This window comes from Uloborus diversus, chromosome 1, assembly GCF_026930045.1.
Source record: "Uloborus diversus isolate 005 chromosome 1, Udiv.v.3.1, whole genome shotgun sequence".
Taxonomy (NCBI): Eukaryota; Metazoa; Arthropoda; class Arachnida; order Araneae; family Uloboridae; genus Uloborus; species Uloborus diversus.
Genome location: NC_072731.1, coordinates 39,392,523 through 39,417,428, shown reverse-complemented (window position 1 = coordinate 39,417,428; position 24,906 = coordinate 39,392,523). Strand labels below are relative to the sequence as shown.

The following is a 24,906-nucleotide window of genomic DNA, read 5'->3' as shown; positions in this document are numbered from 1 at the left end:
CCAGGATGACGTCAGAGACGGCCGTTTCACCCCTCCTTTAGCCACGAAGCGGGGAAACTGAAAGATCAAAGACACGGTCCCACCCTCCTTTTCCTTCACCCTGAGTTCTTCCGAGATCGTGACGCATCGCGGTGTATCAGCGAGCCGGGGAGAATCGTGAAGGCCCCGAGCGTAATCTCGCCGAATCATTATGAGGCCGTTATTCCTTCCGACGCATCGCGGTGTTTCAACGAACGCGGTCTTTCTCAAGCATCATGGTTCGCTCAGACGTTCTGATGCCATTGGAAACATCGCGGCGCATCACGATGTATCGTGATACATCGCGTTTCACCGGGAATCGCGGTGTATCGGAAGAACAGTAAATATAAACACCGGCGTGGCGATGATTGCTTGACACTGGTGTTTTGCGATGTATCGATGTATCGCCCAGCCCTACTGCATAAGGCATTTCCTAGTCGCGTACTCTCTCATTTCGGTCATCAGAATTGGCACCCTAGATTGTGTGATTTAACATTTTTTAATTTCTTCTTATGGGGTTATTTGAATTCAAAGGTCTATGTCAACAAGCCCACAACCACCTGTGCATTACCGTGTTGCGATACCGAGCGCCAATAACAGTAACTGCTTGACCAGCCTCAACTTTCATTATTTTTGAAACAATTGTTCAATAATGAAAGCACGTTATTGTATCGTATAACGCTCCATTTTTGATTACCCTAAACTCTCAGCTGTCAAATTGTTCTTTTTTCAGGGTTGCCAACCATTTATTGCAAAAATGGCGGCAAATTCAAATCTTGCGTTAATTTTGGGACACCCTTTATATATATATATATATATATATATATATATATATATATATATACATAAAATATATATATATATATTGTTAAATTCTGCAAATAGTAATAATTTTTATGATTAATTTCTTGTAATCTGGCTACATTTGGCATTTATTCCATTATCTTCAATCTAAAATTGTTTTAGTAACGTAACCTGTAAATAGTTTCTTGTTATGAACATACAACCCCCTTACATTTGAATGAAATATGCGGTCCCCTGTTTCTCATTGATAAGATTCGTGAATGAATAAAAAGAAAATATGAGAAATATATTGGAATAAAGTTGTAGAATTTTATTGAACTTCCAAAGCGGTATAAAACGCTGTGCGTCTTGTGAATGAGGGGAGAGTCAGTTATGCCTTTTAACTGTCTGAGATTTGTCTGAGCCGTTGCTCTGTTGTGAGGCATTTGCACTGTGCTTTTGCATATTTGGATGTAAATACGTGTACCATTGTTGAGTTTACGGTGTTAATTGATAGTTGCTTAATTTCTGATGATTGATTCAGCAGTTGTAACTACATGTCCTGTACATAGCTGTAAATAAATCTCCTGTACTTTTCTCAAGAACTGTGTCATCATTCAAAGAAAGTTTGAAGTTGCGTTGAAATCGTAACAATATGTACTATATATGTATATATAGCATACATACCAGTATCTGGATTTTCAACAACTACAGTAACAAAGCCTCTTCCATGCAGAAGCTCCAACTCAGCTGCCAACAAAGCTATTTTAGACTCCTTGACAGACTGCTCTTCTTTAAGAGATATTATTGATTCATACTTCTTCTCATCTTTAATTTTCTAAAATAAAAAATAATCCATGTAAAAATAATAGTTGGTCAAGATTTTCCTGCCACATCCAGCTTATGCGGACATCCAAAAAGCCTTACTTTTTTTTTTGTTTTTACATACCAAGGCTTCTGGAAAGAACCATGACTTAGCAGTTTACAAAGCAACTTTTGATGGTCTAATCATTTATTACAACATGTCTACCTACCACTCCTCTGTGAGGACACAATTTCAGAAAAAAATACTAATTTTTCACACAGAGGAAACTAGGTCACTTGAAAAATTTTTGTATGTATCACTTGAAATACATTATCATATAAGTTTTTCAAAAATTTTAAAGGACACTATCTCTCAAAAAAGTTTACAATTTTAAATTTCAATTTTTTACGTTATATATATATATATACAGTTAACTCTCGATAACCTGAAGTTTCAAGGGAGCGACTAAAACGTTTGAGATATTGGTAGTTCCAGTTATGGGAAGTTTCCACAACTGTCTCAAGAGTTTGGGACCCGAAGAACTTCGAGATAAAGGAATATTCGAGTTATCGAGATTTGACTGTATGTACAGTAAAATCCCAATGAGTAGTCACCTGGATAAGTGGCCACACCATTTAAGAGCCATTGTCTGTAAGAATTAGGCAGTTTTGAACATTTGTGATTGTTGACATTTTTAATTTTTTTTATTTTCACATATGTTGTTCCTTATCATGAATGTAATGTAAATCCGAAATTTGAGCTTTGTCTGACTCACCGTTTTTGAGAAAACAATTTTTTTTTGTTTAGGTGGCGTGGCACATTTTTGCTGGTTTTTCAAATTTGCAGATTTTAATGTGCTTGTTGCTTGAAGCGTCCTTATAATGACATGGATTTTTTAATTCCATTTTACTATAAGATCTTGTTAGATACTGTTACAGCTGTCAAATCGATGACACTACGAGGGCGACGCCCACAAACTCTGTTTAAAAATGACCGAAAATGAAATTTTTTCTATATTCAAGGCCAATTTTCTCAAAGCGCTTTCATGATGACACCAACATTTTTAGATCAATTTCTAGCCACATTTACATACATCAAAAATATATATCAAAATCGGTGTCAATATAAGGACGAAAGAAGATATTGGAACTTTTATTCGATAAATTTCACAAAAACACAAATATTTAGAATCTAATCACAACTGTCGCCCTCATAGCAGAGATCTGATACTACATTAGGTTGATAACCAACATGTTTGTCTAACATTTGCACAAAAAAAATAGGTGTCACTCCTATTATTTTCGGAAATATAATCGTTCCAAGTTAGTACGTTACGGCGTTTTTTTTAATATTTATTTATTTAATATTTTCACACCCAGATTTTTTTTTTTTTTTTGAACATATTTATTTTTAATTTAATACAAAGAAGTGTACCTTATAACATAAACAGCTTTGGGCAGCAAGAGAGTATTTTTCTTGAATAGAAAATGCCCGTTTTGATATAAGTACCAGGTGGATCTATTGTGCATAACATGTCTAGATTATTATACCGATACTCATCTTGTTTTTCCGGCCAAACAAATTTATTTATTCCAATTGTTCTTGACATGCATTTGACCTAAACTTGCAAATGGTCAACTTCTACTATTTTTCTGGAATACCATGTTTTCCCATGCTTTAGTGCTACAAAATTAGCAGTTTTCAATAAAAGATGACCGTCTTTCTGAAATTGGTTGATTTGATTCTTAATGTTTTCTTCGTTTTGGTCTACGTTACCTCAAATTCAGTTTCAGATTCTGAATGTTCGCTTTCTTCAATATTCTCATTTGATGCATTGAGAATGCATTCGTTTTTTTTTTTTTGTTTCTTCCATCGAAAAAAAAGGGATAGGATTTGGTTCATAGTACAATACTCTGAAGCAACGAACAGTTTTTTCCCCGTTACGAACTGCATTTCTCATTAAGTGTGCAACTTGACAGGGATGTTGTTTTTTCCCAGTATTTTCACCAATCGTAAATTGTTCTTATAAATACTGCTTCTGCTTTGAAGTGAACTTGAACTGAGCTCGTAAAGATAGGGCCCATCCAATTTCATTAAATTGAACTTATGGCAATGTAGGGGTATTTATTAGTTGAAAATCTGAAGCATTTATATAAGATGTTTGTAAGAGCTTCTCTCTATACATCTTTCGTATAAAATCCATTTGAAAGTTGAAGTCAAATGTATGTCAAGAACAATTGGAATAAATAGATTTGTTTGGCCGAAAAAGCAAGATGAGTATTGCTATGATAATCTAGACATATTATGCACAATACATCCGTCTGTACCTATATCAAAACGGGCATTTTCTATTCAAGAAAAAGACGCACTTACTGCCCAAAGCTGTTTATGTTAAAAGATACACTTTTTTTGTATTAAATTAAAAATAAATATGTTCAAAAAACTATCTGGGGGTGAAAAGATTCAATAAATAAATATTAAAATAACGCCATAACGTACTAACTTCGAACGATCATATTTCCAAAAATAATAGGAGTGACACAGATTTTTTTCGTGCAAATGTTAGACAAACATGTTGGTTATCAACCTAATTTAGTATCAGATCTCTGCTATGAGGGCGACAGTTGTAGTTGGATTTTAAATATTTGTGTTTTTGTGAAATTTATCGAATAAAAGTTCCAATATCTTCTGGCGCCCTTATAGTGACACCGATTTTGATACATATTTTTGATGTATGTAAGTGTGACTAGAAAATGATCTAAAAATAATGGTGTCATCATGAAGGTGATTCGAGAAAATTGGCCTTGAATATAGAAAAAAATTCATTTTCGGTCATTTTTAAACGGAGTTTGTGGGCATCGCCCTCGTAGTGTCACCGATTTGACAGCTGTAACAGTATCTAACAAGACCATATAGTAATATGGAATTAAAAAATCCATGTCATTATAAGGACGCTTCAAGCAACAAGTACATTAAAATCTGCAAATTTGAAAAACCAGCAAAAATGTGCCACGCCCCCTAAACAAAAAAAAATTGTTTTCTCAAAAACGGTGAGTCAAACAAAGCTCAAATTTCGGATTTACATTACATTCATGATAAGGAACAACCTATGTGAAAATAAAGAAAATTAAAAATCCCAACAATCACAACCTGCCTGATCCTTACAGACAATGGCTCTTAAGTCATTGTTTTCCTCTGGTCCTGACAAGGTCTCATTTATAGTAATGAAAAATGATCCTCGTTTACTGGTCAATAAATTTAATTTTACCCTGATTAACTAGTCATCTAAATATTGTTTTCTAAAATTCTCTTTTCTTATCGGATCTCAGAAAACAGTTTCGGACTTAGTTGAAATGCTGTGTGATAGTCATTTTTGCTTGACATCTCGTTCCTTGCTTCTGTTCATTCAAAGCATACTTCTTGCTACATCTCTTTGCTTTTAACATGAGAAGAAAACTAAAACTTAACCCTTTATCTTTTAATGAGAAAACAAAGAAAATCATTGTTTTAAGAATTTTTAACAGAAAAACAGCAGTTAAAGTGAGAATAGCAATGCTGAGAATATGAATTAAACTCTACCCAGCAAGACAGAAAAAAAGGAACCGTAAACGACATTAAAATAATCTGCTATTAATTTTATTTAATGTAAGTAAGAGAAAATAAAAGGTGGTAACTACAAAGAGTGTTTTTTATTTTTCTAAAAATGAAGGCTCTCATGGCCGGTGTCAATAATGTCGTAAGATTCCCGGCTGTTGTGCCGTGGTCTGAGTGTTGTTACCCGAAACGTTTCAACCGCATCTGTGGCGGCCATCTTCAGGGTTAACATGGCAGACAATGGTAATGCAAGGACTATTCAACGCTGAAGACTATCAGCAAAAGATTATGGATTTTTTAGATCCTACGATCTACTTTAAACTCCAGCAGTCGCGGAACACACTTTTACTGATGGCATCTATGACATTAAATTCAAAGAAACCAAAATGCTTTCAATGACTTCCCAATATTAGGCCAGATTAAACAGAGAAGCAATCAAAATCTTCAAACATCCCAACAATTTTAACAAAATGGAAGAAGGAGTTAAGATCAACAAACTCTGGCATGCTGCACTTAGAGGGATTATCCCGAGAAATACCTTTAGCTAACCAGAAACAACGACGGATGGCCAGCAGGCACTACCCAACCAGAATGAAGACAGTTCTAGTTTGAGCCAACCGGAAACAATGAAGAATGTCCATCAGCCAATCCTGGCCTAAAATGAAGGGAGAGTTAGCTCTTCTCGCATAAATATGGACAACACTTGGATTTCTGCATCAGTTGCTAAGAAGTCGCTTCCCTGGAACACTGAAGATGCCCGCCGTGTATGCGGTCGAAACATTTGGGGTAACAACACTCAGACCATGGCACAACAGCCCGAAATCTTACAACATTTACTCTTTCTTTCCTACTTTATTTTTTCTTAAATTTTTACTAATTTATAGGTATTGATTTCATAAGCTAATTTTTTTCTCACTGAAATTTACAGCTCTTCATAAGAGCATTTCAGTATTTATTAAGGTGTTTTTTTTTTATTTCTTCTTTAATTTCCCACCCCACATAAGTAGTCACTCCGTATAAGTGGTCAAAACTGTATGGTCCCTCGAGTGATAACTTAACGAGGTTTTACTGTATATATATATATATATATATATATATATATATATATATATATATATATATATATATATATATATATATATATATATATACACACTAGTGATGTAAAATACCCAGGCATTTATTTTTAGGGGTAAATACCCGGGGTATTTACTGGGGATTCCAAAAATTTATATTCAACTAAAATACTTTTCTGTATGTATTCCACTATGTATATTGTTACAAATCCTGTAAATAGTAATTATTGTAGGAACGTAACCTGTAAATAGTTTCCCGTAATGAATATACAACCCCTTTTCATATGGCTAAAGTATACGACCCCTATTTCCTTTTTGTTCACTGATAAAATTTGATAACGGTCTACTACTTTACAGAAGCGTGTGGAATATTTGAGAAATTTCTTTTTGGTGTCTATATAAGCCGTTAGCGATGGATAAACAGGGCAGTTTCGATTGATATTTCGAACTGAGAGCATTTTTGCTCTGTTTATTGTGAGGCATTTCGCTGTGTTGTTTTCGTATTTGGAAGTAAATACGTGTGTAAACGTTGAGTTTACGCTGTTGTGTGATAATTGCTTAATTGCTGATGAATAATTTAGCAGTTGTTGACGATATTTCCTGTACATAGTGTAAATAAATTTCCTGTGTTTTTTATTAAGAACTGTGTCATCCTTTCAAGAAAGTGGAAGTCGCACCGAATCCGTTACAATTTGGCGCCCAACGTGGGGCTTCTTCTGGACCTTCTTGGAGTAAGTGTGACTTTGGACATTTTTTTTTCATAAAGACTTTGAATTTGGACTTTGTTTTTATGGTGATTACTCGCGCAATGGATGAACAATTAAAACAACTTCTTGACGCAATCACCTCTGTGAAAAGTGATTTGACTGCAAGTTTTACAGCTAATCAAGAACAATTAAAAAGTGACTTGACTGCAAGTTTTACAGCTAATCAAGAACAATTTTTTTTTTTTTTTATTAAATACGTCATCCTTTTGTACACATTCAACAATGTTAAATTTCACAAATTATGGGATGACGTACGAGAAAATTTAACAATACTCCACACTGATAAACAATAAATTTTGATATATACAGAAGAAAATAATTTTGTTCAATAAGAAAGAATATATATAAATATTTACATTAAGATAAATAAAAATAAATAAATAAATAAAAATAGATGAAAGAAAAAAAATAGATAAATAAATAAATAAAATAAAAATATTTAAAAAAAAATAATTATATGAATTAAAAAAAAAGAAAATAATAATAATAATAATAATAATAAAATAATAAATAAATAATAAAAATAATAATTTTAAAAAAATAATTAAAATGCTTAATGCCTATATATTAAAAAAAAAAGGTAAGTAAGTAAAAAAAAAAAAATTATCCAAAGAGAAAATGTTCGTGGTCAATTAGAAATGTAATAAGATCTGTAATTTTCTTTTTTGCTGCAGGAAACGAATAATAGTTTTTTAAGTCTTGAGTCCAATTGCCAGAAGAACGAAGATGGAATGAAGAAGTGTGAATGCAATGTTGTATGTAATGTTGAGGATTTCCAATTGATTTGCATCTGCAGAGGTCACTATTTCTAATATGGAATCTTTTCAAGTATGAAGGGAAAGGGCCATGGCCAGTAAAGAAAAAAATTTCATGTCTATTTAAATTCAAAGGAGTAAGTTTAACTTTCGGACGGATTTTGTAGATTAGTCTTCCTGTTATGTCTTGTTCCCATCGTTCTTGCCAATCAGTCAGTAGATCTTGTAATAATTTATGCTTTGCAAAACTTCTTGGAAATGGCAAAGGATGCTGTTTTGTTGGTACTAAGAGTCCATTTGCTGTTTGGTTTGCGAGAAAATCGGCTCTATTGTTTCCAGCAGAGGTTGAATGACCTTTAATCCAAGAAATTTTGATATTATCATGATTTATTAGTTGTTGTTGGATTTCAGCTATTAAAGAGTTTGTTGGGTTTAGATTACCAATTGATTTAATGACTGATTGACTGTCACTGTACATAATTGATGGTAAGTTATTGTGGGTTACAGCATGATCTATTGCTTCTTTTATTGCTAACGCTTCTGCTTGAAAAATAGAGTTGGAGACATTTAGAAGAAATGTGGTTTCGTCAGTTGGAGTTGTGTTATTTAAAATAAGGAAAGCTGCCGTTGTAGCTTGTTTTGTTTTCGAGCCATCTGTGAAGTAACGGAAGGAAGAAATATTAGTGCTTGAATTTTCCAAATTTGGTGAGTTTATTTGTAATGAAGATGTTAAGGAAACACTGGGATGAAATAAAATTGTTTTGATTTTCTTTTCAAAGGAAGACGCTCGAAGAATTCCAAAACATGTGACAACGTCCTTATTAAGTCTGAGTAATGTTCCCATTTTTGCTTCGTAGGAAATTTGAATATCTAAAGGAGGTATACCGGTGATTATTTGTAAAGAACTATTTGCTGATCAAGAACAATTAAAAAATGATATGGCAGCTAATCAAGAACAATTGAAAAGTGATTTAACGGTGCTGAAAAATGACCTAGCTTCTAACCAAGAGGAAATTAAAAACGATCTTACTTCGGTAAAGACTGTGATGGAAAATAAATTTAATGAGATAGAGCATCGAGTTGATGCTATTGAAGGAAAGTTTGAGGCAGTTGAAGGCCGATTCATCGCAGTGGAAAATAAAATCGAAGAGAAATTTGAAGAAAAATTAAGTTACGTTGAAGGCCGATGCAATGCTGTAGAAAATAAACTGGAAGAAGAAGATAGAAAATTTCATCAACTTAAAGAAGACATCTTTAAAGACCTGGAAAGGAGATTGGCGACCGCGGAAAGCAGCTCTGTACAGTTTGGCGCTCCCACATCGGTTGCTCGACCGTCCATTAAACTTGCCACATTTGATGGGAAAACTTCGTGGCAGGTTTACAAAACTCAGTTCATGATAGTGGCGGAAGCGAACGGATGGAACTCTGCTACCAAGGCCTGCCATCTTGCAGCATCCCTGAGAGGTGACGCAGCGGACATTCTTCAGACCCTTCCGGACGGCCAGCGCCTGGATTTTGCCGCACTCACATCTGCATTGGAGCTTCGCTTCGGTGAGAAGTGCCAGAAAGATTTCAGCCGATTCCAGTTGAAGTCCCGTTTCCAGAAAACCGGGGAAACCCTGCAAGAGCTTGCGGCGGACATCGAGAGACTGTCTCATCTTGCTTTTTGTGACTGTCCTGCGGATGTTCGAGACAACCTGGCACTCAACTACTACATGAGACGGGGTTCGAGATCCAGAAATCCAGAAAGCTCTACGGGTGGCGGATGTCAAAGACCTGAATTCTGCTGTTGTGTATGCGATGAGATACGAGGCCGCCCAAGAAGCAACCCGTGTGGATCGCCATCTAATCCGGACTCAGGAAGCTGATGAGTCTGATTTCAGGTCGTCCCACCTCGCTGAACTTGAGAAACAACTCGGTGACTTGACAAGACATCTGAGCAGCATAACAGCCCAAAAGAAACAAGAGCAGAAGTGCTGGAAATGCGGTAGCGAAGGACACCTGAGAAGGAGTTGTCCAGCTCGCCAAGCTACGCGAGGGAAGTAAATCACCACCACCAGAGCTCTGCAGATTTCCTCTTCTAGTAGTGGCAGTGATGGACTTTTCATTTACGCACATGTAAATGGGAACCCCTGCAGACTGATTGTCGACACTGGAGCCAATGTAACAATCATTAGGACAGATGTGGCTCGTGAATTTGGATTGAAACTGCTGTGGACATCGCCACGCGTAAGTCTCCAGACTGTGACAGGTGACAAGATCGAGATTGACGGTAAAGTGGACTTGGAAATAGTGTTTGGGAATGCCACCTACCATCATACGGCATTCGTCGCTAATGTCACGGACCCCTTCATTCTCGGATTGGACTTTTTGAAGAAATATGACTTCACTCTCGACTTCAAGACTAATGAGCTGCACTCGATGAGAGAAGACATAGCCGTTTTCCCTGCAGAAAGTGATGTAAAATCCGCTCATCAAATAATAGCCCAAACAGATTTATCGATTCCCTCAAGGTCAGAATCATTAATACCTGGCTCCCTTGAAGAAAGCAATAGTTTTCGATTTGGACTCATTGAATACCCTAACCTAAGCAATAGCCTAAAAGGAGTGCTGGTAGCATCTACGCTTGTGGACCTTTCTAAGGATATAATTCTTGTGAGAGTCGCCAACGTGAGTGAAAGGCCAAGGAATATCCGAAAAGGTGAAGTGTTGGCAACTTGTACTCCAGTAAACTGCATCATTAGAAGAATCAATTCCCCCGAGACTGTGTCTTCCGAGTCCTTGACATCGAAGTTAATTGGGAGTGCGCCGTTATCGAAAGATCAAAGAACTGCTGCGGAACAATTGGTGGATGACTTCAAGCATCTGTTTTCATCTACATCGGAGGATGTTGGCCGAACGAATTTAACGCAGCATAGGATTTACACTGGAGAACACCCCCCTATTAAACAGCATCCAAGACGACTACCGTTCGCCAAGAAGGAAGAGGTTGAGACCCTCCTGAAAGAGATGAAGGAGAATGATGTAATCGAACCCTCTTCCAGTCCTTGGGCCTCTCCCATCGTCTTAGTCCGAAAGAAAGATGGCTCCACCAGATTTTGTGTCGATTACCGACGGCTGAATGAAATCACCAAGAAAGACAGTTACCCTCTTCCACGGATAGACGACACCTTGGACACTCTGTCCGGACACAAGTGGTTTTCGACCCTGGACTTGAAGAGCGGCTACTGGCAGGTTGAGATACACCCTAATGACCGAGAGAAGACAGCGTTTACAACTGGACAAGGCTTATGGCAGTTTAAAGTGATGCCCTTCGGCCTCTGCAATGCACCAGCTACGTTCGAGCGTCTTATGGAGACAGTGTTAAGAGGACTTTCTTACGAATCCTGTCTGGTCTACTTAGACGATATCATCATCGTGGGACGCAGTTTCGAAGAACATCTGGCAAATCTTAGGAAGGTGCTGCAGAAGCTTAAGGAAGCCAATCTGAAGTTAAGCCCGTCCAAATGTAATTTGTTCCGCCGGGAAGTGAACTACCTTGGTCACATCATCTCTTCTGAAGGTGTACAAACCGATCCAGAAAAGGTATCTGCAGTCAAGAGTTGGAGTCGTCCCGAAAACATCCATCAGCTGCGAAGTTTCCTGGGGCTCTGCACGTACTACAGGAAGTTTGTAAAGGGTTTTTCCAACATTAAACGACCTTTGCATAAGCTGACGGAGAGCAAGCAAAAGTTCGAATGGTCCAAAGAATGCGAAGATGCATTTCTACGACTGAAGGAGGCTTTAACATCAACGCCTATCCTCGCCTATCCTCAGCCTGAAAAATCCTTCATCCTGGACACTGATGCGAGCAACGAGGGCATCGGAGCTGTTTTATCCCAAGAAATTGACGGAAATGAACATGTCATCGCTTACTGGAGCAAATGCTTATCAAAGTCGGAGCGAAATTACTGCGTCACCAGAAAGGAGTTACTGGCCATAGTGAAAGCTGTAGAACACTTCCATCATTACCTCTACGGCCGAAAATTTCTGCTTCGGACAGATCATGCCTCATTAACTTGGCTTTTGAACTTCAAAAATCCGGAAGGCCAGATAGCCAGATGGATACAACGGCTCCAGGAATATGACATGGAGATCAAGCATCGAAAAGGGTTATCTCACGGTAATGCTGACGCTTTATCAAGGAGACCCTGTCCTGAGAACTGCCACTATTGTTCCCGAATCGAGAAACAGTATGGAACGACTAGCCCTACCGCCTATCAGGTGACAGTGACTCCAACATCATCAGAACCTGATCCATGGAGTGATGACCAAGTTCGAAAAGATCAACTTGAAGACCCCGACATAAAACCAATTTTAGAGTTCATGGAAAGTGATAGTCGACGCCCTAGCTGGCAGGACGTTTCCATCTTCAGTCCTGCAACAAAAAGATACTGGGCTTTATGGAACTCACTCCATTTACGGAACGGCGTGCTACACCGGAAATGGGAATCTGACGACGGCAAAACATCTAGGTTGCAGTTACTACTTCCCCGATCAAGGATTTCAGATGTTCTGAAAGAAATACATAGTAGTGCGACTGGAGGACATTTTGGTGTCTTGAAAACCCTCGATAACGTTCGGGAGCGCTTCTTCTGGAGCAAGGCGAAGGATGACGTGGAGAAGTGGTGCCATTCTTGTGACGCCTGTGCTGCTCGTAAAGGACCGAAGAAGAGAAGCAGAGGGAAGCTACATCTGTACAACGTTGGAGCTCCTTTCGAACGAATTGGGATTGACATCCTGGGTCCTCTACCAAGAACTGCTGATGGGAACAAATACATTCTTGTTTCCATCGATTACTTCACCAAATGGCCGGAAGCATATCCCATTCCAGATCAAGAGGCTACCACCGTAGCAGAGACTCTAGTCCAACATTGGATCTCGAGATACGGAACCCTTTGCAGATTCATTCCGATCAAGGGAGGAATTTCATCTCTGCTGTGTTTAAGGGCCTATGTCAAATTCTCAGAATTGAGAAAACTAGGACAACACCACTACACCCACAATCGGACGGCATGGTGGAGAGATTTAACCACACAATCCTGAATAATCTCTCACTTATGGTCTCCAGAAATCAACAGGATTGGGACAAGAAGCTACCTTTGTTTCTGCTGGCCTACCGCAGTGCTGTCCACGAGACTACCGGATATGCCCCATCTCAGATGCTCTTCGGACGAGAGCTTCGGCTACCTTGTGATCTCGTCTTTGGTCGTCCTCCGGATGCGCCTGCATCGCCTGAGGAGTACATCCAGGATCTCCAGGCCCGGTTGGAAGAAGTTCATAACTTCGCACGAGAGCGAATCAACATCGCGGCGGAGAAGATGAAGACCCGATATGACACAAGGTCTACTGGACATGAATTCAACGAAGGCGACAAGGTTTGGTTATGGAATCCCATCCGACGGAAAGGTTTTTCACCCAAATTGCAGTCGCATTGGGATGGACCCTACAAAGTCCTTAACCGACTGAATGACGTCGTAGTGAGGATCCAAAAATCACCTAATGCAAAACCTAGGGTTGTACATTATGATCGGTTAGCCCCATACTATGGCCATAGTTCATGAGTATTACGTAAACAACAATGGTTGATAACATAAAAGTTGTAGATAATTTTTGCTTTTAATGTTTAGTAATATTTCTTGTTATTATTGTGTTTTCTGTATCTGTTAGTTATTAATTAATGTGTATATTTGTAAACTTGTGATAGAAGTTTGGCACCCTTTCTGGGGATTGTACTGCCCGGGACGTGCAGTTCTTGGGAAGGGGGCAATGTTACAAATCCTGTAAATAATAATTATTGTAGGAACGTAACCTGTAAATAGTTTCCCGTAATGAATATACAACCCCTTTTCATATGGCTAAAGTATACGACCCCTATTTCCTTTTTGTTCATTGATAAAATTTGATAACGGTCTACTACTTTACAGAAGCGTGTGGAATATTTGAGAAATTTCTTTTCGGTGTCTATATAAGCCGTTAGCGATGGATAAACAGGGCAGTTTCGATTGATATTTCGAACTGAGAGCATTTTTGCTCTGTTTATTGCGAGGCATTTTGCTGTGTTGTTTTCGTATTTGGAAGTAAATACGTGTGTAAACGTTGAGTTTACGGTGTTGTGTGATAATTGCTTAATTGCTGATGAATAATTTAGCAGTTGTTGACGATATTTCCTGTACATAGTGTAAATAAATTTCCTGTGTTTTTTATTAAGAACTGTGTCATCCTTTCAAGAAAGTGGAAGTCGCACCGAATCCGTTACAATATATACAGGTTGTATAATTGCATTACTTTTGGAATTTGGGTCTATTCCAAAAGAAATGCAATTATTTACTTTTTTTAAGTAATTTATTGAACAGATTTGCACAAACACTTAAAATTCTTCAAAGTAATGTCCTTGAACTTATGCACATTTCTTCCATCATCTCTGCCATGTCTGGTAAGTGCCCTGAAAGGCGTTTTTGGGGACCTCCCCTAAAGTCTTCATCACGGCTGATTGGATCAACCAATTTCATTTAGGGATGAAAAATGGGTTCATTTCAGGTCCCCCCCCCCAGTCAAGCAGGAGTGACCAACCCCCAAGGAGATCAGCGCATCCCTTCATATGCTACAAAGCATATGAAATCAAAACCCTTTCATGTTATCAGTCTCCTCTAAATTTTTCGATGGCACAGCCTGTACCTCCCCTCATTTCCTTAACTGTTCATCAAAACTGATATTTCTTCGAGCAAACAGGCTGGTCATGTTACCGTAAGCTTCGACTATTTTAGATTACAGCTATAAAATAGATTTTAAAAAAACAGAACCGACATGAGGTTTGAGGTGGAAGAGAACTCTGAAAAAACGCAAAACTCATTAAAGTTAATTGTTCCTTTGAAAATGAACAAAAAACTCAAAATAGCAATAACCCAGCAAACCAACCAAGACAATCATTTCAATTATGACGCTCTGAGAAGAAAAACTTGCATAACCAAGCAAAGAAAGTTTAACGTTGATTCTATGTACTATTTTCCCGGTTCTAAAAAATTGCAGTTTAATAAGAATCATAGTAAAATTATAGTCACGGGGGGGGGGGGGGGGGGGGGGGGGGGGGGGGGGGGGGTGGGGCGTCAGCTGATCTTTTGACCCTCCCCTGAATCTGCCCCTGCAATTGACCAATGAAATATCTTGCCAACTGACAGCATTTAGTTGAATCTGTCACAATCAGTGAATACCAGGGACGTGCACAGCAATTTTGGGGCCCGTCACAAATGACTTTTATGGGCCCCCTCTAACTTGTTTACCTCAACGTCCCTACATATATTTCACCCCTCATTTAAAAAATCTCGGATCTACTTCAGGCTCGGAACCGAGCCAACAGGGCTCCATCCCCCCTCCGTGTACGCCCCTGTTCATGTATCAAATATTTGTTTTTAACGCTCTTTTTTCGTCCCAGGCCCTTTTTCAGGCCGAGTTGGACCCCGATTTCTCTGTCCCTCTTCCTCAATGTGGGAGCTATGGCCCCTAGAGCTCTAAAACTAGAGAGAAACGCATTCGCACGTGTGAACTTTGAATACTTACTTTGGTCCTTGCTTAGGATGGAAAAAAATAAACCTTTTTCCAAACGCTTCTTTCACTTAGAGTAAACAAATTACATGTTTTTTAAATTTTTTTAAAGCTTTTTTTTTATTGATACTTTAAAAAATATTAAGAGAGAATTTAAATATATTACGCAATAAAAAAAATGCTTGAAATGGCCCACTCGGCAGTTGGCCCAGTCAGGGATCCCCGATTAGCCGACCTGGCCAGTCCACCCCTACACACCGAGACCCACGTGATAACAGGCCAGACAACTCCCCCCCCCCCCCCCCCCGCTTCGTTACGCCACCAGTCGTCGATCTATGAACTTGGCGCGAAACTTTGAAAGCAGTGCAGTTTACCAGTGTAACCAGTAGTGTTGCTTGCTCTGGTTGATATAGATGAAATAGGAAATATGTAACTTCGGATGCACATTTTTGAATACAATTCTGTTGGATTCATCTCTTCCTTTCCACGTACCGGAATGTAGAGGCAATTAAAATATAGATATATATATAGTATAAGTCTTAAGTGTCTGCTGAGCGAAAATGAGTCAGCGATTTCCGCTTCCGAACAACCTGCATGTGAAGAAAAAAGCTGGGCGCCTCATGGAATAAACTTTAAAGTTCGAAGGTAAGTACTTTTCTCAGATAAACAAATTTACATTTTATGCAGTTAAGATTACTTAAATTTTCCTCCATTACACAAACAATTGTCAGTTTCCTTTTTGATATCTTTGTCTATAATTTGTAATTTCAGTATACTGCTTTAATATTTGAAACGGTTTACTTGCAACTTTTTATTTCTTTACTTTTTCAACTTTGTACACAAATTTATTCGAAATGGATTTTCCAAGCTGACAATATACATATGTCAAAATTTTCTTCAAATATACTTGTTGCTATCAGAAGCAACATAACTTGGTGTTGATATTCAGTTAATATGTAAACAAGTCTATTGAAACAGGCTTTTAACTGAACTAATCTTATATTTTCGGCTTCGATTAAATTGTTTCATACGCTAGCATGTGTTATTTTGATCAAAAAACATTCCTTGATGGGCTTCCGTAGCCCTGAGATAGAAGATTAGATTTGAACGCCGGAGGTCGTGGGTTCGATACTCGAACATTTCCCCCCAACTACGCCCCTGCAATGTTATTCAAACGAGCTGGTTCTGTGCGTAAATTAAAAAATATATATATGGTTTTTTTTTCACTGTTGTCTTTAAGTTTTGTGACATTTATGCACACATTGTGGTTAAGTTAACGGTATTCATAATTCCTGAGCTTGCGAAAGATTAATTTTGAGCTGTGGATACACAACGTGTTTTTGCCAAATGCTCTATGCTTGTTTGTTTATGCTTAAAAAGGGCAAAATGTCTTGAACTACATATTTTTTGAACTCCTTGGGTTTCCTGTTAATAAGCTTTCAGGAACTCTGAAACTGTAACATAAATTGAATTAAGGGGCTGTCTATAAAGTATGTTGCAAACTTTTGAACAAATTCCCCCCTCCCCCACTCCTCCTTGTTACATGTAACGCTGTTCAACATGAGCATATTGTTATAAAACAACGCGTGATGTCACACTTCTTGTTATCCCCTCCCTTCCCCCTGTAACAAAACTGTCACATTGATTTCCTAAAAGAGCATACTCAGCAAAATGTTGATCTAAATTTAACATATATGAGGTTTTAAGTATTAAAGAAAGTTGCTAAAATGGTCATTCTATGAAAGGTTTTTTGAAAAAGGTTACTTTCATCAATTAATGCTTTTTAAAATAATTTTTCAAAAGCCTAAAATGATGAACTAGTAAAGTCGCCCCCCCCCCACACACACACAAGAATCATTAGCAGCAGAAAAAGCTGAAAATGGAAAAGTAGCCAAATTCCAAAAAAAAAAAAAAAAAAAGGCTGTTTAGATATTGAATACATTTTTTTGATGTACAACATACAGTATTCATGATGTTGTATTATTCATTCTTTAATTAACGTTTTTTAAGTTGAATTCCTGTGTATTTTATTGAGAGTGTCTACCGAAGGGGGGGGGGGGTCGGAATCATAGTCTCATAGTAATGATAGCTTTTCAATGGCTATAGTTATAAATAACTGTGCTATTGAAATTTTAAGGGAGATGGAGATGTTTTTTTTTGGGGGGGGGTTGAAGTTTTCATAAATGAAGGGGGTAGGGCACCGTCTACTTTGGGGGATGGCACCCAAGCATTCACGTCTTTTTAAAAGCATAAATTTGCTCAGCTAAAGTTAACATTAATAATCTGGTATTATGTACTTTAATTTGATGTTATGTCTTTGAAACATATTGCAGTCATGTTTCCCGTTTACTTAAGAAAAAATGTTTATTTATTTTTAAAATTTCATTAAATTCTTATTCAAATACAATAGTAATATTATTTTTTTTGTTTTGATGTAATTGTAAAATGAAAGTTCATTTATTTATTTGAATACTTCTTAAGACTTAATGTTTCAATACAATATACGAGTAGTTAAAATGCGATTAGTTAAAAAACGATTTCTAATGAAAAATAAAACTGTGTTTATTTATCACTTTGTTTTTAACATGATTGTAAAATAAAATCGTGTTTAGTTATTTGAATACTTTGTAAGACTTATAAATGTTTTTATGTAAAATACTATGAATTAAGCGCAGTGTATTTCTTAATGTATGATTATCGGTTCCTTTTTATGTTTTCAAATGAAAAAGTAGAACTTGTAATACTACTAAAATAATAGAAGATAATAATAAATAACCAAAATTTAACCAAAATATTAATGGAAGTGCTCACTTCCCAATACCATTGTGGATTGACAAACGATGACGTCATTTGCTAGTTGGATGGCCTTCCTATCTCGAAGGCCTTGTGCACACACACACACACACACACACACACACACACACATATATATATATATATATATATATATATATATATATGTGTGTGTGTGTGTAATGTATATATAATGTATATATATATATATATATATATATATATATATATATATATATATATACATACATACATTAAAAGTTATTCAAGTTACAGATCAAACCAAAGTGCAGACAATTCTTTTTAAGATGAGCTATCATAAAGCTTTATTTATAGCATTCTAAAGCAAATTTTTACCAAAATTTACAAATTTCTCCCCACATTATTTGCATATAACTGTTAATTCATTCATGTTCCCACTTTAAAAATTTTTGGATGTATTCATTCAAAAATCTAGATGTCAAACATCAAACTTTTGGATGTGGACCGTAGGATGGAAACTCCTGCTCTAGAGAAAGAAGGCACCACGACATTTGTTTTTCAAACAAGTGTGAGCAGTACTTTTTATCTTTAACAGGCCTGATTCACAAGAAGCTTTTATCTCTTTTTAAAAACTATGGATTGATTCCCCATGTCAGATTCAAATAATGTTAGTGATTTTATTATGTACTTTTAAAAAACGAAAACGAAAAAAAAAGAAAATTCATTTACTGGAATTAATTTTCATAATGTGAATGTTAAGCACTGGTACGTACCGTATTTTTCTGTATATTATTTGCGGATTATCTGTTAAAAAGAGTAAAATTAATGAGGTGCAGATTAAATGCTGCAGCGGATTTATCTATGTTTTTTTCCTCTTCAACACTAACGAGATTTTTTTTTACGGCCTGTGAGTTGTTTATATTCATAGCTTGAATTTTCCTCTTACATGATTCAGACTGTGTAAAATAAACAGCCATACAATGAAGGGAGAAGCCTCCATTAGCACACGTTAAAATTGTTTGCTCTTTTGTCTTTAAGTAATTAACATACTAGAATGGCGATTTCAAGAAGGAATCAATATTTAAAAAAAAATTTAATTTAATTTTGATTATACCTTGAATATTAGTACCTCTTCACGTTCAGTTTCGTTGCTAAAATAATATGATAAAGCAAATCAAGTTCCTTTTTTACATTGTATTATCCGCGGATTATACACTCCCGCGGACAATATGCAGGAAAATACGTTAAGTGATACAGAAATTCTTTAGGAATTAAAATTATGGAACCTCAGTAAATTGACATGTGCTTACGTCGACATGTGTTCATGTTCTCTTGGGGTATCGAGTTATCGAGGTTCCACTGTATTTCAAACAATATTATACAACTTCTCTCAAAAAATAAAAATTAATTAATATAAGTATAAAACATAAAATAAATACACCACAACTACAAAAACAACAAATGTACCGCATTTTCACAACACAGGAGCTTTAACAGATTTACTTACACATGTAGTTAGAAAAAAAAAATTAACAATTATTTGAGGTGCTTTTTTAACATTCTAGTTTAATATTTTGAGTTTAAAGGATATGAATCTTACCAAGTATCGAAGTCTATGCTTAGCTCCTAGAATATGATCTATTATTTTTGGTCTTGTTATAGATGAATTGCACACTTTGCATCGAAAAGGAAAACTACCCAGTTGTGAAAGACACTTCTTATACTCAATAATGTGTTCTAAACCTAAAAGAGAATTAACAAAACTAAGAAATTGCATGACTAGATAGAAAAATGTATGAAGCATGAAACAATTTAAAGGTCGAACATTCAATGTGACTCTCTAAAAATGCAATTTTAAGCCATATTTGTTGATGATTGGATATTCAGAAGCTCTCCATGCTAAAAATATTTCAAAGCTACATTTTACTACATTGGGAGAGAGAGAGAGAAGGGTTTCCTGGCCGAAAAATTGTTTGAAATGAAGTCCTGAAAATGCCATCTTTGAACACATTAGGGAGTTGCTTGAAGATAAGGGGTTTGCTCCCAGAAACGTTTTACAAAATCAAACGCCAATAAAATGGGTCCCCTTAGTCCTATCAAGAAGGGTTTAGGTCCTTGGTCTTTTGGATCTCTAATTGGGCGCCATACTTAAACTGTACAAACATTTCCCTTAGGATTCAAACCTAAAGAATTCATGCCCTGACTACAAAACTACAACACTGTACAAATACTCTCAAAATTATCAAAGGGCAACGCTCCGATGGAATGATCTGGAGCTAAAACTTAATTAGCATCAGTTCCCTTCTGGACTGCATCTGTATCCCTAGTTATTTTTTCCAATCTTAGAATTTACTTTCTCAGCAATAGCAGTTGGGTTTTAATAAGAAAAACATTCAACTGAAACATGATCCTTGAAATTTTCAGGGCAAAAATCGAATCAGCATCTGTTTCTATTAAGATCCATCTGTATACCAATTGGTGATGTAAAATACCCAGGTATTTATTTTTAGGGGTAAATACCAAGGGTATTTACCAGGGCATTTATTTCAAAAATTTATATTCAACTAAAATACTTTTCTGTATGTATTCTACTATGTATATATGTAACCAATCATATACAAAAGAATACATTTTTGCCCAAAAATTGTATTTTGATTACATATTTAAAGAATTATTGTGTGAAACAACTTAGCAATCTAATATGTTATTCATATTAAATGTGTTGGATATGCCTAATCAATGTTGATAGTGAAATTTCAAACATAAAAAGTCATTCTACAAAAAGTAAAAAGCTTAACTGGTTACAAAAAAAGCAAACATCAATTTTTTAAGATCCTAGTCTTTTATCACCAAGTAATATGTCCCAGCATGACATCAAAATGTAATGAAATGTCGTTCAATTTACTATTACTATTTATTTACCTATATCTATTACCTGGCCAGCAAACTCACCTGACTTAAACCCAATTGAGCATCTGTGGGACCATCTCAATCGAGTTGTTCGCACCATTGATCCTCAACCGCGTAATCTAGCGCAGCTGACCACGGCATTAGAGTCGGCATGGCTCAACATCCTAGAGATCACCTTCAGGGACCTAAGTGACTCTCTTCCTGCACGTCTCGCAGCAGTCCGCTTTGAGAAAGGTGGTTATTCTGGCTTTTGACAGATGGTCACATTAATTTGACTGGACAGTGTATATCAAAATATTCGGATATATATCAAATTATCGGATATTTCTGAAAATATGATGATGTTTTCGAACCCTGATTAGGGGCCTCCACTCCTTCATTGCCCCGGGGCCTCCACACTTCCAAATCTGGCCCTGGCTGCTGTGAGAATACATCCGCTGCGACAGGGGCACTGACTTGGAAAAATTATTGGGGGGGCTGGATGTCACCGGGGTCTAGGGAGTATGTTAAAGCACGGAGCCTCCCGTTCCAACCGAAAAAAATTCAGATTTTTGTGCCTTGAAAATGCCAACTTATATATTTTTCTGGTGCGTATAATTTATACAAACAATGGAAACAATATGTGACATGGCATTTTCAAAGTAAAACAATCTAAAAATTGGTACACAAATTTTCTGTTTCAATTAGATCATGTCACTTGCCTTAAGTGAGGAACAATTTTACAGTTCCATTTTTTACGGAGCCGTGAAGTGCCATAGCTAGGCTACGGCACTATACAAGGTAGTGCACTTTACTTGCATGGAAAGGAACTCCCCAGTGGCACCGATTTATAACAGCTATTGGGGGGGGAGAATGCCATAACGGGGGCCTTGCCAGGGGTCTGAGAAACTCGACAAGCCGATACATTTTTTTGGCTTTGAAAAAAAACCGCATGGTACTTTTGTAAAAAGCTAATTTAATTTACAGCAATAATTATGCTGTTAGTCTATTACAAAGCAGTGAATATATAGCTCTGAAAAAATTGAAATGATATTCAAATAAATCTAAACTATCATTAAAAGAATAAAGGCATAAAAGATTGCTGTCGCACTGATTACTATAAGTGAAATAATTAATTTAAGCTTGCTTTGAATAAGGCTCAGAGTTCATTAAATAAAAATAATGTCTCAAAATAAATGCTTTAATAGAGTTAAAAAGTTAATACAGATTACTTTATTAACTCCAATAACTGAAGAAAACTATCACGCCTTCCATTTAATGTACAAATCAAATCCTGATATATTTTTTCCAGATCAGCAACCACTTAGATGAGAGTGCCGACGACGACAGCCTTCACCCGAAGGTTCGCGCACTGGGACAAATTTTATGAGTGCTCTCAGCACCGTAACACTATCATTATTCACACCACTCGTTTTCAATTAACCTGTTTACTACTGCAATAGTTATTTTTTTTAAATTAATTACTGAATGTATTTTGCAATGTAACTATCTTCAAACAAGGAAAGTAAAAAATACCAACATAATTTTGTGATTTTAGAAACCGATATATGACAAATAATGTTTTTAAATTATTGAGGGGGCTCAGGCCCCCTCAAGCCCTATGGAGTCGACGCCACTGCGCTGCGGACACGCCCATCTCGCGATAAAATTGTTGAAATTCTTACTTCTAATTTATTTTAAACTGATATTATTCAATTAATTTGTAAAAGTTATAAATAGATAGTATATAGGTAAGCACATAGTTTGGATACATTAGCTGCGGGCACACTAGGGTGGTCACAAAAAATCGACTTTCGAATTTCTTCCGCGGCACCCAACTAAAATGTGCCAATGGACTAGAAAACATGTGATTTGCAAAGTTTCAGTTTAATCCGATAATATTAAGATGTGCCGCAAAGAGGCTAAAGTTACGAAAAACAGTGATTTTTAGCAAAAAATCGTAGTTTTTCCTCTTTAAAACCAAAACTTTCACCCTAGCATTTTTGTTCTGGTCTCATTTTATAGGAAATTTTATTCTCGTGATGAGATGTTTATCCATTTTTTTTAAAATAAAAGTTACAGAATGGTACTTGGCATCATTCAGGTCAAGTCATGGAAGATATCCTCAATAAGGAATTTTCATGCAAAGACCTAAAAGCATTCATTTACATTTATTTGATCTTTGTTAATTTTAATTTATCTATTAAAAAAGGTTTCATTTGAAGGTATTTTAAAAATTAAATGCAACAAATTGTTGATTTAAAATAAAGAAACTAAGCTGTTTAGAAGAGAAAGCAAAGAGTTTAAACCACAAAAAAGAAAAAAAAAACACTAACACTGTTAAATGGCATACACTGAAAAGACATACATCATTATGTTACTACTTTTCATTGACAAGTTAAAGTGGTAATGGCTTCAATATGGTAGATTTTGATGAATGTGAAAAAATGTGCCTGCATTCAGACATAACTTGTAATAGAAAGTTAGTCAGAAATTAATTTTATACTTCTTTCAGTTGTGACATTGACAACCCTTAAACTGCTTACTATCTTTTTAGTTTTAATATAATATTGGTTTCTACACTATTCATCAAGATCAGTATTTAAAAACTTTATCGATTTAGAATCTCTTTTAAAAAAATTGAATCTCTTCAATAGTTTGAGGAGAAATGAAAAAATCTACTTTGTCCAATAAAGTAAGTTTCTTTCAGCTTGAACTGTGCTTTTGCATTCCTATCATCACAATCATCTTTATTATTTCCTATTTCGGATTTTAATTTTGCAGCCTCCCCTGTTTTGATTTTTCTTTTCTTTTCTTTTTTTTTTTAAGTATCATCAAAAAAGGGAAATGCTATACCTTTTCTGAGTTCAGGACCACAGGTGGCTAATTATTTTAGGTAGTTCTGTGCCTACATCATCTTCATAAATACTCTAGTATTGAACCAAGGATTTTACTAACTGTAGATCTTGGTTGGGGGCCAAAGCTGGATTGCAGACAATAAACCATACTTTTCCGTAAATATTGATGATAAACAACCAAATATCTTCAACACCTTTTATCTCTAAATCGATTAAGGAAAGCTGACCCATGAAAAGATATATTTTTAAAGAGCATATGAGGCCGGTAGAAGCAAAGGGATGTAATTCACAGAATTAATATTTGTGAGATAATTATTACAAATAATAGGGGAACCTCTACTCTGCTTAGGGGCAAGAGATGATACTAGTAGCTCTGGTAGGGACTGTTATATAGTATGATTTAGAAAAAAAGTTTAATGAAAGCCTACCTAGGATCTGAACTCTAAACGCGTTTCATTAGGAACTTTAAAAAGTCCACTTACATCCCTTTGCTTCTCACTACCTCATATGGCCTTAGTCATCCATCTGGTGCGATGAATAGAGCCAGGTACTCGAATAGTAACATTGTTTGGAGAAAGACTCCCTAAATAATTTAGGCAAAATTGAATGAATTCCTTGTAGTCATCCCTAGGCTGCTACTGATTTTATTTCTGAAAAAGAAAAACTTGAAATTTCACCAGAATTGTTTATTTTGTTTTTAATCTTCTATACTTGCTTTGGATTGCTTCTTATCTATACCATTCATCCTGAAATTCTTGAAAAATATCTGGCTGAGGACTAGTGGACATACTTGTTTTGCAAATCAAAAGCTTCTTTTAAACCAACTTCTAAAATGTGGTAGAGACTTGCTAAATACAAAAACTTTTTCTGTAACAACTGCAATTCAATCATAAAACGCTGTTTTGCATTGCAGAAGCTCTAACAGACCCCCCAACTTCTAAAGTGTGGTAGAGACCTGCTAAGTACAAAAACTTTTCTGTAACAACTGCAATTCAATCTCAAAAC

General features: G+C 36.2%; 1 protein-coding gene across 1 annotated transcript in view; it reads right to left on the bottom strand.

Annotated features, from left to right (window-relative positions):
* LOC129229437 (uncharacterized) overlaps nt 1–24,906 on the bottom strand; it is a 118,605-nt gene that overhangs the window by 30,384 nt on the left and 63,315 nt on the right. Inside the window, exons 5-6 of the mRNA XM_054863748.1 lie at nt 19,755–19,897; nt 1,489–1,639 (exon numbers count right to left, since the gene is read on the bottom strand). Of these exons, the coding sequence (XP_054719723.1) occupies nt 1,489–1,639; nt 19,755–19,897 (294 nt within the window). The remainder of the gene's footprint in view (nt 1–1,488; nt 1,640–19,754; nt 19,898–24,906) is intronic.